We start from the raw sequence: 15,261 nt of genomic DNA on the forward strand, positions 1-15,261 counted from the left end.
AATTATAAATATTGAGTAACTATGAAAAAGGAAATAAACAAAATGACTGCTTTTATTTAAGAAAAATAAAAAATGGTGATTATTACAAAATCAATTAATGAATAAAAAAAATAATACCAATAATTACACCTTTGATAAAATTAAAATTAAAACACTTTGGATAGCTTATTGTATAACAATAGGGTATAATTTTTTAAAATAATATATAATATGAAAATGAATGGAAATATTATTTTGATTAATCCTAAAAAATAATATTATTTGAAAATCGAACTAACCAACTTATTCTAAACTTCTACATATCCATATTTGGGCATTTCTTTGAAATAAAAAGAATTAAATATTCACATTTCTGATACCTTTGTTGATCCTTCAGAAATGTATTAGAATATTGTGCATATTTATTATGTTGGGTAATACTTGACCTTTTTAAAAATAAATTGTGGAACATTAGGAAATAAAATGAGAATATTATAAACTAAAATTGAATGCATAAAATATGTAATTATATATAATCGTAGAACTGAATTTGTAGCAAATATGGCGAAAAGTTTCTGTCCGTTTTTTCCATTTTTTAGTTTACAGAAAAATACACACACAATAAACTGTTTCCAACATTTTATTTCAACATTTTTTTGATTTGGCATTTCACAGTGGATTGGTCTTAAATTAAACATAATTGAATAGTAGTAAAGAATAAAATAAAAATAATATACAAAACAAACAAAATAAAATATATTGTGGTGACGAAATAACTATAATATTAGTGGAGTTGTTGAAATTTAATTTAATAATACATGACTTAAAAGGAAAAAAACAAATAAATGTGTATTAAGGAAAAATCGTTTTTTTGCGTTTTTTATGTTTTTTTTAAATTTAATTTTCTTATTTTCCAAAAATTTGGAGAAAATTAACAACATACCCCAATAAAATTTGTTAATTGAAAAACAATTTTTTTTGTTTCAAATTTATACAAATGTTATTAGTATTCTCCAAATGGTAATTTAATTAATTCAATATAATTTTATATATCTTTTATTTTTTATGTTAAAATACACACATATCCAACGAAGCAAATATATATATTACTAATTATGTATATATTGTTTATGTTAACTACAGTGGGTTTTATTTTTTCCATTCCAAATATATATTAATTTATTTTTGCAAAAATTGATAAATTATATTATTTGGAAATATAGCTAATATATGGTTATATTGATTATCCATAAAAATAAACGAATAAACACATAAATGGAATTAGAAAATTAATAAAAATATATTAAAACAATTTTCCAAAACATAGTACGTTTTTTTCCAAAATATAGTACGTTTTTTTCCAAAATATAGTACGTTTTTTTCCAAAATATTGCTTCGTTTTTTCCAAAATATTTCTTTGTTTTTTCCAATTTTACTATTTATACATTTTAGTTATATTTGTTTCACTTCTTTAATATAAATAATTAATTTTTTGGTATACTTTTTTTTTTCCTTATTTATTCATGCATTTCCCCATTTATTATATTCATATAACTAATTATTACCCAATTAAATTAATATATTTTTGAAAAAAACAAAACATGTTTTTCTAAGATTAATCATTATTTTTAAAAACATATTATTAATACATTTTAAACATAGTTTGATGGTTTTCAGAATCAATCACGGAAATATATATTATACACAGTGGTAAATCGCCATTCCACAGCTCTATTCCTAGCACATATATTTAACTTATGTTTGTATTTCTACACGTAAATTTATTCACACATACATGCATATACATATAAATGTTTGTGAAATATAGTGAAATTGGTAAAACATTCACGAGTTGTTATAGAAAATTATTTATAATATACATGGGCCCAAATCAGTAAAATTCGCAAAACAAACACATAAAATAATAATAAACAAAATAAAGCCAAAATTCTGACTGTGCATACAGTTTTATTTAAGGAAGTAAATAAACACCTTTGTTATGTAGAGAAATAAAATTTATTTATTGACAATTTATTTTATCTTTTATTTGTTTTATGTTATTTTTTTGTACTATTCTTGTGCTATGTGTATGTTTTATTTGTAAATATAAAAAATAAAAATACAAAACGGTTTGAAGAATTGAAAGGGCATACAAAAAAAACGAGAAAAAAATATAGAAGTCCCAATCAAATATTTAATGTAAAAAATAAATAACATCCAAATAACGGTATATTTTCCTCTTTTCAAAACTGAAAAAATATATTATATTTTCAAAGGAAAAATATACTTGCCCATAATATATGCACTTCTATATATTTAATGAATTGTGACAGTAATATATGTTATTTTTTGTAGTTAACAGAATAAATACGCTACTCTATACATAACAGACTTATATATAGTAAGAAAAATGAAAAATGTTAAAAATACATTATTTATTTTTGGATCAGGGGAATGTGGACAACTTCCCCCAGAATATTGTGATGAGTATATACAGATTAATCCAACAGCAGTTCGTGATTTACCATATAATATCGAAGAAGTAGTATGTGGGTCTATGCATACAATTATAAAAACAAAAGATGATAAAATATATTCATTTGGATGTAATGATATGGGTGTATTAGGAAGAAAAACTTTTAGTAATAGTACAAAAGATCCTGAACACACACCTACACTAATAAATTTTTCATTTCCTTCAAAAATAAAAAAAATAACATGTGGGGATAACCATACTGCTGTTTTATTATATAATGGAAAAGTATACATTGCAGGTGGGTTCAGAGATTCTTCTGGGGTTTTAGGAATTCCTTCATTTTCGAAATATGATAAAGTTTTACCAAAAACAGATGAATTTATCGAAATAAAATTCAAATTGCCAGAAAACGAAAACGAAAACGAAAGTGACAAGGAAAGTGACATTGACGAAAGTGACATTGACGAAAGTGACATTGGCGAAAGTGAACCAAATTGCTGTAAAATAATAAACATCGTTTCAGGTGAAGATCATTTAATATGTCTAGAAAAAAATCGAAAACATATTTTTACAATGGGGAATAGTGATTCTTGTCAAGTTTGTAATCCATATTATTCCCAAGAAGAATCGGAAAAAAATCGAATTAAATATTTATTCCCTAATTGTTATCATTATAAAGATTTTGGATTCATAAATAAATTTAAAAATATATATTGTGGAGGTAATAATACATTTATTCAATTATCAAAATCTTTAGATGTATATGGCATTGGTAGAAATGCTTATGGATCATGTGGTGTTAATTTAAAAGATAATATAATTAAAAAATTTGAAAAAATAAATGAATTGTCCAATAAAAAAATAAAACAATTATGTGGTGGACAAAGCTTTACAGTATGTTTGTTAAAAAATAACGATTTATATATATGGGGAAATAAAGAAATATTAGGAATGGAATATCATGATGACTCGTTTAATCCAATAAAATTAAATTTTTTTAAAAATAATAATTATATTATTAAAAAATTATTTTGTGGCACAGACCATTGCTTAGTTTTAACAGAAAATGATAAACTATTTGGTTGGGGAACTGGAGGAAATGAATTTGATGAAAATACTTCTATTGCTGTTATAGAACAAAATAATCCTTCTGAAATTAATTTTATAAAATATTTTAATAAAGAAATGTTTAAAGATAATATGAACAATTCAGATATATTAATAAATCAAATAAACATTGCATCTTTTTCTGGTGGCTCATCACATTGTGCTTTAATATCATCTCATACATTTTCTGAAAAAGTATCATTGAAAAGAGGTCATGATGAATCATATCATGAAGATGTTTATATGAAAAAACAAAAAATGGAACAAATTCTGAACAGTTCAGGTAAAAATTATGTTATTATGACCGAATGTGATAATAAAATAAGTACCGATGATACTGAAGATATAAAAAAAAAAAGTTTTTTGGGATCATTTTATTTTAGCTCAACAAAATCAAACAATAAAGATTCTAAATTATCAAAAGATGAATTTCAAATTAATAAAAATGAAAGTTCACAAAATAATATTAATCAATATGATACTGCAACAGATGATGATGCAGCAAAGAAAAGAAGTGCAAAAAATAAATCTTATCTAAATATTGAAAATCCAACAAGAAGACAACCAAGACGATCTTGTAAAGAAAATATATCTTTAAAAGAAAATGCAAATAGACAATTTTATCAAATTGTTAATGAATCAATTTCGAAAAAAAAAAGAAAAACAGATTTTGATATAAAAAGTAATCAAAACCAAGTATTTGATGAAAAAAAAGAATCAAAATCTTTAGCTGCAAAAAATAATAAGCGAAAATCGATGGCACGCACTTCTGCCAAATAAAGAAGACAAAAATACCAAACACCGAGGAATTGGAGCTAATCATTTCTTTCAGCATACACACACGTCCATACATGCATGTGGGTGAGTTAAATGAAAGCCAAAGAAGTGATTAATATAGATTATTCACTTTCCCAATTCGGGCGTATCATTTTCCTTCGTACTAAACGTTCTTCAATGTTTTGTTATTTTGTATCATTGTTAATTTATTTCAAAAAATTGACAAAGGATTGGCGCTTAATCGTTTCACATACATATATATATGCACATACTATTTTATTCCGTATCTTATATAATGACGTAGCAATATATCATTCACATTTATTTGTTTTATATTACTCATTCTTTTCCCTTTTGTATATTAAAAAAAACAAAATTTACATGCACATGAGCATACAAAAATACATGCACACATATATAAACTATTTAAAAAGCATTTAATTTGAACAAAATTCTTATTAAAAAAAAAAATGAAAGATATACAATATTGACATATTACATGTTTGGGGATTTTTGTTATAACGAGTTATGTATCATATAAACGATCATATCATTATGCTTATGTGCCTTTTTTTTAACTTTTCTTTAATTATACTAATTTTGCAAACTTCATGAAATTTATTTTTTATTTTTTGGCCACCTCGCCATAATAATTCAAAAAAAAATTTCTCAAAATATATCTTTGAATATAGTTGCTTCAAGATATAACAACTTTATTTTATGTGTACTCAATTTGAATAAAGAATAAAAGGAATGTAGATAAAGACAAATAATAAATGTTTTCATAGTTCCCATTTCATTTTCATTATTATTGTTCATTTTTATTTCCCATCTGTTGCTAGTTATATTGCTTTGTTTTCATTTATTAATATATTTTTTCTTTTTTTTATGAACAGTCAGAATATTATTATCATTTTAGTTATAATTCTTCAACTTTTTTTTATGGAAAAAAATAAAATGATATACAACTATAGCATGGTGTGCATTCATATATAACGAACACTGAGAAATAAAAGGCAAAGGAAAAATAAATTAAATAAATAATCCATAATTTTTTTGTAGATATCCAAATATTATGTATCTCTTTATAGGTACATACGTGTTAGCTATTTTTTTTATGAACATGAAATAAATATTTCTATTTTTTCTGACTTTTTTTTTTTTTTATAAAATACTATATTTTTTAAAACAAAATTATATATGAATACACTTTTATTTATTCACTCATTTTAGTTGAACAAAATGATTATTAGAAAAAGATAAGCAGAGAGAAATTTGGAATATGACTATCAAAACAAATTGACACATATGTACATAATTTATGTATTCTCATTATATGAATATTTATCATTTCCTTATTTAGGATAAATGCTCTAAACGCATTTATTGTTTTTTAAGTAATACCTGTTTATAGAAATGTTTAAATTACCATTTTATAGCTTTAACAAAAATTCATTGTTGGTTCAATGCTGTAAAGGAGCAGTTGCTTATTATATTCCGCAAAACTTAGTAGTTATTAGCATTTTTTTTTATTACCAATATAATGTAAAGCACAAAAATATTAAAAATTAAGAAAAAAATAAATTATTACACACAATTGTAGATATATCTTTATAATAAAAATTGTTTTTTTATTTCTTTTTTTCATTTTAATTATTTTATAGAAAAGCCAACTAACAAGTGGAAAGAGGGTGCGAATACAAAACAGTGATGAATCAATAAATAATTTTTTAAAAGGAAAACAGTTAACAAAGGACAACATCGAAATACAAAAAAAACGAAACATATATACCGTATCCCTGATATAAAAAATGGGCAAAATGATGGAAGTAAATCAAGCATATGTAACTAGTTCATAGTTTATTATATTGTTTGATGGTTTATATATATACCATGTTGAAAATAAACCAACTTATTTGACACATTTATTTTCTAAAATGTGTTATAAAATAGGAGAAAAAACATAACACGGATATTAATATTGTTTGCATATTTTTCTAAATGTTCCTTTTTATTTTTTTATTTTTTTTTATTTTAACTAAATAATGGTCTTAATCAAATGATGAAATCATTTTGTGTTTGGATTGCATAAAAAAAACGTAAACTAGCCTTTCACACAGAAAGGAAAAAAGTAAAACAAAAAAAATGTATAAAATGAGGTAGTATAAATGTGAAGGTATATACTAAACAACACAAGGATAGACAATTTTGAGAATTAATTTTTTTAAAAATCTGGAACAAAATTATCAATTTCATAATCGATATTTTTCAAAACAGATAAACTATCATGAGGGGGATAAGAACTATAAAGTTTATTTAAATAATCATCTGCTTCATCTAATTCACATAAGTATAAAGAACATGTAATAATATTATATATAACATCGGGATAATATATATCAGAACTTTTTAAAGCATTAGTTAAAAATTCTTTTGCATCATTATATTCATGATTTAATATATTTGATACTCCTTTACCATTCCATATAATATTTGAACTATCATTAAGCATAGGTGCATATAAAGATTCTAAATCATCAAAAATTAAAAAGCTTTCTTTATTATTATTATTATATAAATAAAAAATAGCTAAAACGATTTTTACTATTGGAATATCTTCATTCATTTTAAAAAAATAATTATTCATAATATTATATACTAAATCATTTCTCCATATATGTAACAACATAAAAACTTTTGCAGCATTTGTTTCTATAGATCCATCCTCAAATAAATCAAAGCATTCTTCTATTTTATCATTATCAAGCAATATTCGACTTTTTAATATATTAGCATTTTGGGAATATGTTTTTAATTGGCTTACCTCTTCTAATACATTTTCTTTATCACATAAATAATAATATTTATAATACAAATATAATAAATATAAATTTGAATTTTTCGGATTATTTAAACTTAATATTAAATCATTTTTAATATTCTTTATCATGTATATTTGATATATGTATTCTTCTATTTCTTTCTTTTCTTGACTTTGGATTTTATCATAATTTTCTAAACAAAAATTGTTAAATCCTCCGTAGAAATAATCTCGAATCTGTATTTTGAAAAAGAAAAAAATGTATATGTATGAAATTTATAAACCCACGATAATATGCTCCCTTTAAAAATAAAAGGAAAACATAACACACTTTTGTTTTCATGCCTATGGTTGTTCTTAATTCAAAAAATATAGAGAAAGTTAAAAAAATAAGATTTAGCAGTTTCAACATAACATTTACTAATCTATTATTATAACGAAAAAAAACAACTTCCACATGTCCATATATTGCCATATCTACATTTATTCATATATAAAACAAAGTTACAAGAAAATGGAAAAGTCTTATGAAAGTGTTCAAATTAATATACATATATTCCATATCTCTATTATCTTGTTATTTCGTTTTTTTATATTTTCATAGTGAGCATTGTGATGTGAATTTAGAAATGTAGAAATGTCAATATGCACAGTCAAATTAAAACTTCATATATATATATATAATTACACAAAACATATGAAAAAGGGCGAAGCATTGCACATTATTAAATGGGTTATGGGCACAAATAAAAGTTTATAAAATTTTTTTTTAATGATTTATTACTTGTAATGTAGTATCCATTGGATTGGTCAAAAAAAATGAAATTGGAAAATATGATGAAACAAAAAAATGTATTATAAGAAAATATAAATAGCTATTACAGTTGGAAAATATAGCATATTGTATTTTTGAAAATAAAATTCATGCTATTTTAAATATACACAAAATAAAAAATAACAATATATGAACTTTATTTAGGTAATTTTTTTTGTAAGCACTATTATTAAAGATTAGGAAAAAATATTAAATGACCAAAAGAATAAATAAATGAATAAATAAATGAATAAATAAATAAATAAATAAATAAATAAATAAATAAATAAATAAATAAATAAATAAATAAATAAATAAATAAATAAATAAATAAATAAATAAATAAATAAATAAATAAATAAATAAATAAATTATACTTTAAAAAAATTCCCGAAAACATACCAATACAAATCAGGAATGCAATTTCCCCTCCCTAATTGCATATATATTGCTATTTTTTTTTTAATTATTTTTTTTGGGGGCACATTTATATTTTCTACATAGTTATAATTTTTCTTTTCCTGAAGATATACAATTTTCAAATTTCGCATTTTTATACGTTATTCTATTTATCATCAAAATTTATGTAGTCCATCATATATGCAACATATATGAGTTTGTTATATTATATATATACATATACAATACATTTCTGTATTATATCTTGGATAGTAAATAAAAAGCAAAGAGTAAGGTGAAAATAATATGAATTGTACTAGTTAATATTACATTTATTCGGTTTATTTCATTAAAAAAAAGCCAAAATATTATTATATGAAGCATTGAAAAATAACATAAATATAAGATGGCATTAAATGTGATAAAGCTATATGTGAAAGTGGGAAAATATAAATATGACTATAAAAAAAAAAAAAATAACTAAATAGCCAATTTCCACAAAAACATTATATTATCAACTAAATATTCACACTTGCACACACGATATTATACATATGTATATCCCAAACAATATCGAATTTGGTAAAAAAAAAAAAATTATTAACTGTTCAGGTTAAATCAATAAAATCCCAATGTACCATAATTTTTTTTTCATCTAGCTAATTAAATCATAATTTTTGTGTTATAATAACTCCTAAAAGATTTTCTTCTTGTAGTGTTTTATTATTTCTCTCAATTTTTTTAAGAGGGAAATCAAAAAAAAGTGAAAAGTTAATTGGTGTGTGACAATAAACAAATTGAAATAAGTCTTCTACAGTATGATTATAATTAAACTTTTGAATAATTTTTTTACCATTATATAATCTTATTTGTATTGTTGTTGTAGGGGTTTTATCATCAATTTTTATGTCTTTAATATCAGTAGGGTTGGATGCTATTATTTTATTTATTTCTTCTTCATTTAAATTTGAATTGCTTGACCCTAACTTAACTCCTTGACCTTTATATAATGTTTTTTCTCCTTGTGATTTATTTTTTGTATATATTTGATTACTTTTATCTTTAATAGCAACATTCATAATACTTTTATCTTTTCCTTGTAATTCTTTTGGTAATATACCTGCTTCAATATTTTCCATAAATTTTTTATTTTCCTCAACTTCGAAATCACGAAATTCACCATCATCAATTGTAAATCCATTTTTATATAATGTTATACGTCTACAATTTTCGGGTAGTTTTGATGTATAATAGCTTTGAGCCATATCATCAGAATCAGAATTTTCGACTTCCAATCCACTTTTTTGCCCTCCTGTGTAATGTGCTACATGCTCTTTGTTCCTTTTTTCATCTTTTCTTAGGTCATTCAGTGATCTATTTTATTGCCACATTGGGGAAAAAAAAAAATTAATTAGAGAATAGCTAGATAGCCAAATAATTAAATTGGATTGTTCATACAATTTTTTAAGTTATACACATATGAACTCATAAGCGAAAAAACACGTATGTCTACATACTGTGAGAAAAATACCACATTAATTTCATTATTCACTCATGTATGTATTCATTTATATTTTATTTATGATAATTTGTTTGTGTTTAAACCTTTCACTACAGACGTGGTGAAATATTTCTTCACATTTTCAAGAATATGTGGCAGCAATATTGCATAACTAGCAATATAATTACTTTATATATGCACACATCCCATTAATATATATGCAATATTGTAAATATGAGAAAAAAAATATATGAACATATTATCCAAGCATAGCATACCTTATATTCGGCATTTTTCCAAGTATACTTATTTTTCTTACTAAAACGTTTTTTTGAAAGTTTTGCTTGCTAATTATAGCAAAAAAAGGGAAAATCGTTTTATCGATTTTTTAGGAAAAATTATGGCGCCCTACTCTTTGTAAAGAAAATAATTATATTTTGTAAAATTGTATAATTTTCAAAAGCTTGTAAAAATTTATCATAAATTTAAAGTTTTATTGTGTTTTAGTATATTTTACCTTCTATGATGGCATATATAATATTATGTATAATATGCATACGTATAATAATCCCTTTTTATCATGTAATTTGCAGATCACTTTTTTTTTAATTATATATACATCCAAAAGAGTGATACATATGTAACAAAAAATCTTAAATGGTGCGTATTTATTGCAAAAAAGGGTACGCAAATTATGTATACGGTATTATATGTTTTTTATACAATTAAAACTGTTTTTTTTTGAGTTTCTTTATATATATATTTTTATCTATACATAATCCATATGTTTTAATTAAATGAAAATAAAAAGTAAAAAAAATTTATGAGGAAAACTTTTTTCAAATTACAACATAATACCTTCAGTATATATTTATAAAGATATAATGTTAAATTAGTTTCATACTTAACAAAAATATATATTTTTATAACCACAAAAATGTAGGTATATGTATATGCACATTAAATAAACTATTTCAATAAAACAATCACTGAGGACGGAAAGTATTATTGCATTTTTTTTTTAAATAATTTACTAAAATGCGATCATTTTAAAATTTCCTTTTAGCTTTTTATATATATTCATATAAATATTTCCAATATATATATTATTGTTTTGTTTTACACCTTTGAACATTTGAAGATGTACAAATATATTTCTAAATATGTATATTATTAAGACCCACATCAAGCATTAAATGGTATACACTTTATATACATTTCACATTGTTTTCAAGGCAAATATAAATATGCGAAATTATTGTTTTTGAAATTGAGATATCAATTAATTTTGGAAATAATTTAAAAAGTATGGAGATGAAGAGGACAAATAACAACGTAAAAAAAATTATCATGACCAAATAAATAAATATAAGAGAGACAAATAAATTGTATGCTTTATAATAAAATAAAAATTGAACATTAAAGTTATTATATTTTTTTTCTATATTTTATTATATTTGTTTTTTCTTTATATGACTTGTCTTCTGAATAAAATGATCACATAAATCCATATTTTGTGAAGTCTTTGTATAATTCTATTCTCCAATATAATCGTGATTTTAGATATAAAAAAATATGATTTTGAACAGAAGATTAGTATTATATATATTATATGATAAAATAATTATTTTGTAGACAATTCCGAGTTTATTTTCCCTTTGATGAAAACCGAATGATTACTTGTAATTTACTTTTTTTATATAATTTTGCTTTATTATTATAAAAAATTGATTTATTAATAATAATATAACGGCAAATAATTAATTGAAAAATGTCATTAAATATTTTTATTTGTATGATCTTATAAAAGTTATTTTAAATATATTTTTAACTCTTTAAGTATGATGTAAAAATCAAATGGACACGTACATATTTTTTTTTCACAATTTAACTAGCCAAAAAAAAATTTCTTAAATAGCTAAAATATTTTAAAATTATTTTGCGCTTTTTTTTTTTAAGTGTGTAAATATTTTTTTGGGAAAAATAATTTTTTTTTCTCGTTTTGTAGAAACCCTTAATAACATCAAAAATTATAGTAACGCGGAAAATTTGTTTTAATTAATTTTCACACAGAAGAATTATTTCATTTTATTTTTTTTTGAGTGGTGTACATAATTTTAAACTTTTTACACTATAGTTTTTCCTACACATGTGTATATATATAATATATATACATTATTTATATATTTTTTATTGGATAAATGATAAAATAGCTCAGCTATTAAGTCACTAAATTTTAATAGTCCAGAAAAAAAAAAAAAAAAAAACATTGCTAACTATTTTTCATATTAATTAGCTATATAACTTTGATAATTCATATAAAATAAATTAAGGAAAAAAAATGCATTATATGTATATAAAAAAGGAAATATATATACATAAATTTTCCCATTTTTATGTTGTCGAATTTGTTATATAGGACAATATATTCACAGTCTATTATTCGACGACTTATATGCATATATGTAAAGCGCGATTTTTAATCACTCATATATATATGTACTTATTTGTCTGTTATACATATACCCTCATATCGCAAATTTTGTATTTATTTATAATGTATACGAAATAATAATAAAGCTATATTTCTGTTTTATGAGCAGGTTTTTTTTATGGCACACTATAATAAAAATTGTCTAATTTTTTTTAGGCATATTAATTAAAAAAAATGATTTTTCCTTCATGCATTTATATATATAAAAAATTCATATGCACATAATATATTTATTTTCATATTTTTATTTGTCTTACTGTCATTATTTTTTACCATATTTTTCGCTATATATTCACTTTTTATGATGATCGGCATCAATTTGTTTGCTTTAAAATTATATTAACTGCGTTTACAAGCATAAAAAAATATATCATGAAGCTTGTATAATTATTAGTTAAATTTTTTCTGTGAATAAAAAAAAATACTCGACAGTTCATAGATATTTATGCACATTGTGCTTGCCATCAAGGAGAAGTTTGTATTTTTTTTCACAATTTTAAGAAGCTAGTATATTAATTTAAACAACTTCGTAAGGAATATACATACCCAAAGAGTAGCATATATATATATATATACATACATATGTAGTGCTGTGTGTGAAAAAAAAATTGTAACAACGTTAATAAAAACTGAAGAAAAATGAAGAGCATAAAAATATTACCCGTATTTTATTTGGTGACATTTTTTTTGCACAACTATAATGAGATAAAATGTAACAAAGTATACATATCTGGAGATAATTTTATGCCTTGTTCAGAATGTAAAGATATAAATAAGTGTGGTGGTTGTTTGTTTGATAACAATGAGTTTTTACCTAGTGCAATAGAATTAAAATTGACGAAAAAAAACAGGGATAACAATAATCATGATAATTTAAAAATTCACCATGATTCATTAAAATTAGGAAATGTAAAATATTATGTAAAAAGAGGAGAAGGTGTTTCAGGAAGTTTTGGGAATGCTTCAGGAAATGACATAAACAGTATGGCTAAGATTCATAATGAAATAAAAAATCGAACAGAAAATAAGGAAGAAAATAAATCGTCTTTAAGTTTCATTGATCATATTAATAATAATCTGGGAGAAGGAAAAGGAGGTTATAATTTTTCAAGAATACAAAAACATGAACAGGATGGAGATAAAATAAATGCACAAGAAGAATTTGAGAAAATAAAAAGTCAAGTTGTTGATAAATCTGTAGTTTCATTCTCTGATCGTGTTTTAGATGAAAATGAAGGTCAAACTCAGCCTTCCAAAGGTGTGACTGTTGAAGAAACAAGTGATAATGTGTTTTTAGTTCCTTTACAACATTTAAGAGATAGTCAGTTTGTTGGTAAGTTATTAGTAGGTACACCTCCTCAAGAAATTCATCCAATATTCGATACAGGAAGTACAAATTTATGGGTAGTTACAACTGAATGTAAAGAAGATTCATGTAAAAAAGTACATCAATATAATCCTAATAAATCTAAAACATTTAGAAGATCTTTTATAAAACAAAATTTGCATATTGTTTTTGGATCTGGGTCAATAACTGGTACATTAGGTAAAGACAATTTTATATTGGGCAATCATATAATACGCAATCAAACTTTTGGGTTAGTTAAAAGTGAAACTAGTGATAATTTAAATAATGCTGATAATGTTTTTGAATATATAAATTTTGAAGGTATAGTAGGGTTAGGTTTTCCTGGTATGCTAACTGCAGGAAATATTCCATTTTTCGATAATTTATTAAAACAATATAAAAATATGACACCTCAATTTTCTTTTTATATATCTCCAAATGATGAAACATCTACATTTATAGTTGGTGGAATAAGCAAATCATATTATGAAGGAGATATATATATGTTACCTGTTGTTAAAGAATATTATTGGGAAGTTAAGTTAGATGCTATATATATAGGAGATGAAAAAATATGTTGCGAAGAGGAAAGTTATGCAATATTTGATTCAGGAACTTCTTACAATACAATGCCTAGTACTCAAATAAGTAATTTTTTTAAGATTGTTTCATCAAAACCATGTAATGAAGAAAATTATAACAATATATTAAAAGAATATCCAACTATAAAATATGTTTTTGGAAAGTTAGTAATTGAACTATTACCCAATGAATATATGATTGTAAATGACGATTTATGTGTTCCAGCTTATATGCAGATCGATGTTCCATCAGAAAATAATAATGCTTATCTTCTTGGAACTATAGCTTTTATGAGACATTACTTTACAGTTTTTGTAAGAGGGCAAGAAGGGAATCCATCTATGGTTGGGGTGGCAAAAGCTAAACAGGTTTAATTTTGCTTTAGAATATAGTAAATGAATATTATGGGAGAGGAATTCATAAATAGAAACGAATTGAAAATACGCAGAAACAAAAACGAATTGAGATGTAATGAGAATTACAGGGTTTAGGCTATGTTTTGTTTGGTGGGCATGGATCAAAAACTTACAAATCTCTAAATTGTTTAATTACACAAAGAAATGATGAAATTGGCGAATGAATACTAGATAAAGGAAACATTGGATAAGATTTATTATATTTGTTACAGGAAGTTTGAAGTTGAAATATGATATTCGAACTTTGTCTATCTATATGTATATATTATATGAAAGAATCTTTAGTATAATGTATATTTTTTTTTTTTGGTATTTTTATTTTACAACTGAAATAAAAAGGATGAGGTATATATTTTTTGCTTATATATCGGAATATGCATTTATGCTCCCAAATTTGTTTGCTTAAATTTAATTTTTTGTTTTCGTATGCAATTTAAAACTGAATTCAATTTTCTGGTCAATCATAATTCGTACAAATATATATACATGTATGCTAATATTTTTTAATTATATTTTTCCATATTTTGCTCTATATACTTTTAATTTT

At 22.9% G+C, this 15,261-nt stretch overlaps 5 protein-coding genes across 5 annotated transcripts; 3 read left to right on the forward strand and 2 right to left on the reverse strand.

Annotated features, from left to right (window-relative positions):
• Nucleotides 1–2,389: 2,389 nt before the first annotated feature.
• On the forward strand, nt 2,390–4,342 carry PBANKA_1222100 (regulator of chromosome condensation, putative; the record flags this gene model as incomplete). The annotated part of the gene is made up of 1 exon (XM_034566288.1): nt 2,390–4,342. One exon carries the CDS (start codon nt 2,390–2,392, stop codon nt 4,340–4,342), a length of 1,953 nt encoding a protein of 650 aa, XP_034422899.1.
• Nucleotides 4,343–5,755: 1,413 nt separating this feature from the next.
• On the forward strand, nt 5,756–6,147 carry PBANKA_1222200 (mitochondrial protein ookinete developmental defect; the record flags this gene model as incomplete). The annotated part of the gene is made up of 2 exons (XM_034566289.1): nt 5,756–5,884; nt 6,004–6,147. 2 exons carry the CDS (start codon nt 5,756–5,758, stop codon nt 6,145–6,147), a joined length of 273 nt encoding a protein of 90 aa, XP_034422900.1.
• Nucleotides 6,148–6,563: 416 nt separating this feature from the next.
• PBANKA_1222300 (coatomer subunit epsilon, putative) lies at nt 6,564–7,962 on the reverse strand (the record flags this gene model as incomplete). Its single annotated transcript, XM_034566290.1, has 2 exons — nt 6,564–7,397; nt 7,945–7,962. The coding sequence occupies 2 exons, from the start codon at nt 7,960–7,962 to the stop codon at nt 6,564–6,566; spliced, it is 852 nt and encodes a 283-aa protein (XP_034422901.1).
• A 1,079-nt stretch (nt 7,963–9,041) lies between these two features.
• Nucleotides 9,042–10,166, reverse strand: PBANKA_1222400 (ubiquitin regulatory protein, putative; the record flags this gene model as incomplete). The annotated part of the gene is made up of 2 exons (XM_034566291.1): nt 9,042–9,747; nt 10,153–10,166. The coding sequence occupies 2 exons, from the start codon at nt 10,164–10,166 to the stop codon at nt 9,042–9,044; spliced, it is 720 nt and encodes a 239-aa protein (XP_034422902.1).
• A 2,841-nt stretch (nt 10,167–13,007) lies between these two features.
• PBANKA_1222500 (plasmepsin X, putative) lies at nt 13,008–14,672 on the forward strand (the record flags this gene model as incomplete). Its single annotated transcript, XM_034566292.1, has 1 exon — nt 13,008–14,672. The coding sequence occupies one exon, from the start codon at nt 13,008–13,010 to the stop codon at nt 14,670–14,672; it is 1,665 nt and encodes a 554-aa protein (XP_034422903.1).
• Between the last annotated feature and the right edge of the window lie 589 nt (nt 14,673–15,261).

Source organism: Plasmodium berghei (genome assembly GCF_900002375.2).
Source record: "Plasmodium berghei ANKA genome assembly, chromosome: 12".
NCBI lineage: Eukaryota > Apicomplexa > Aconoidasida > Haemosporida > Plasmodiidae > Plasmodium > Plasmodium berghei.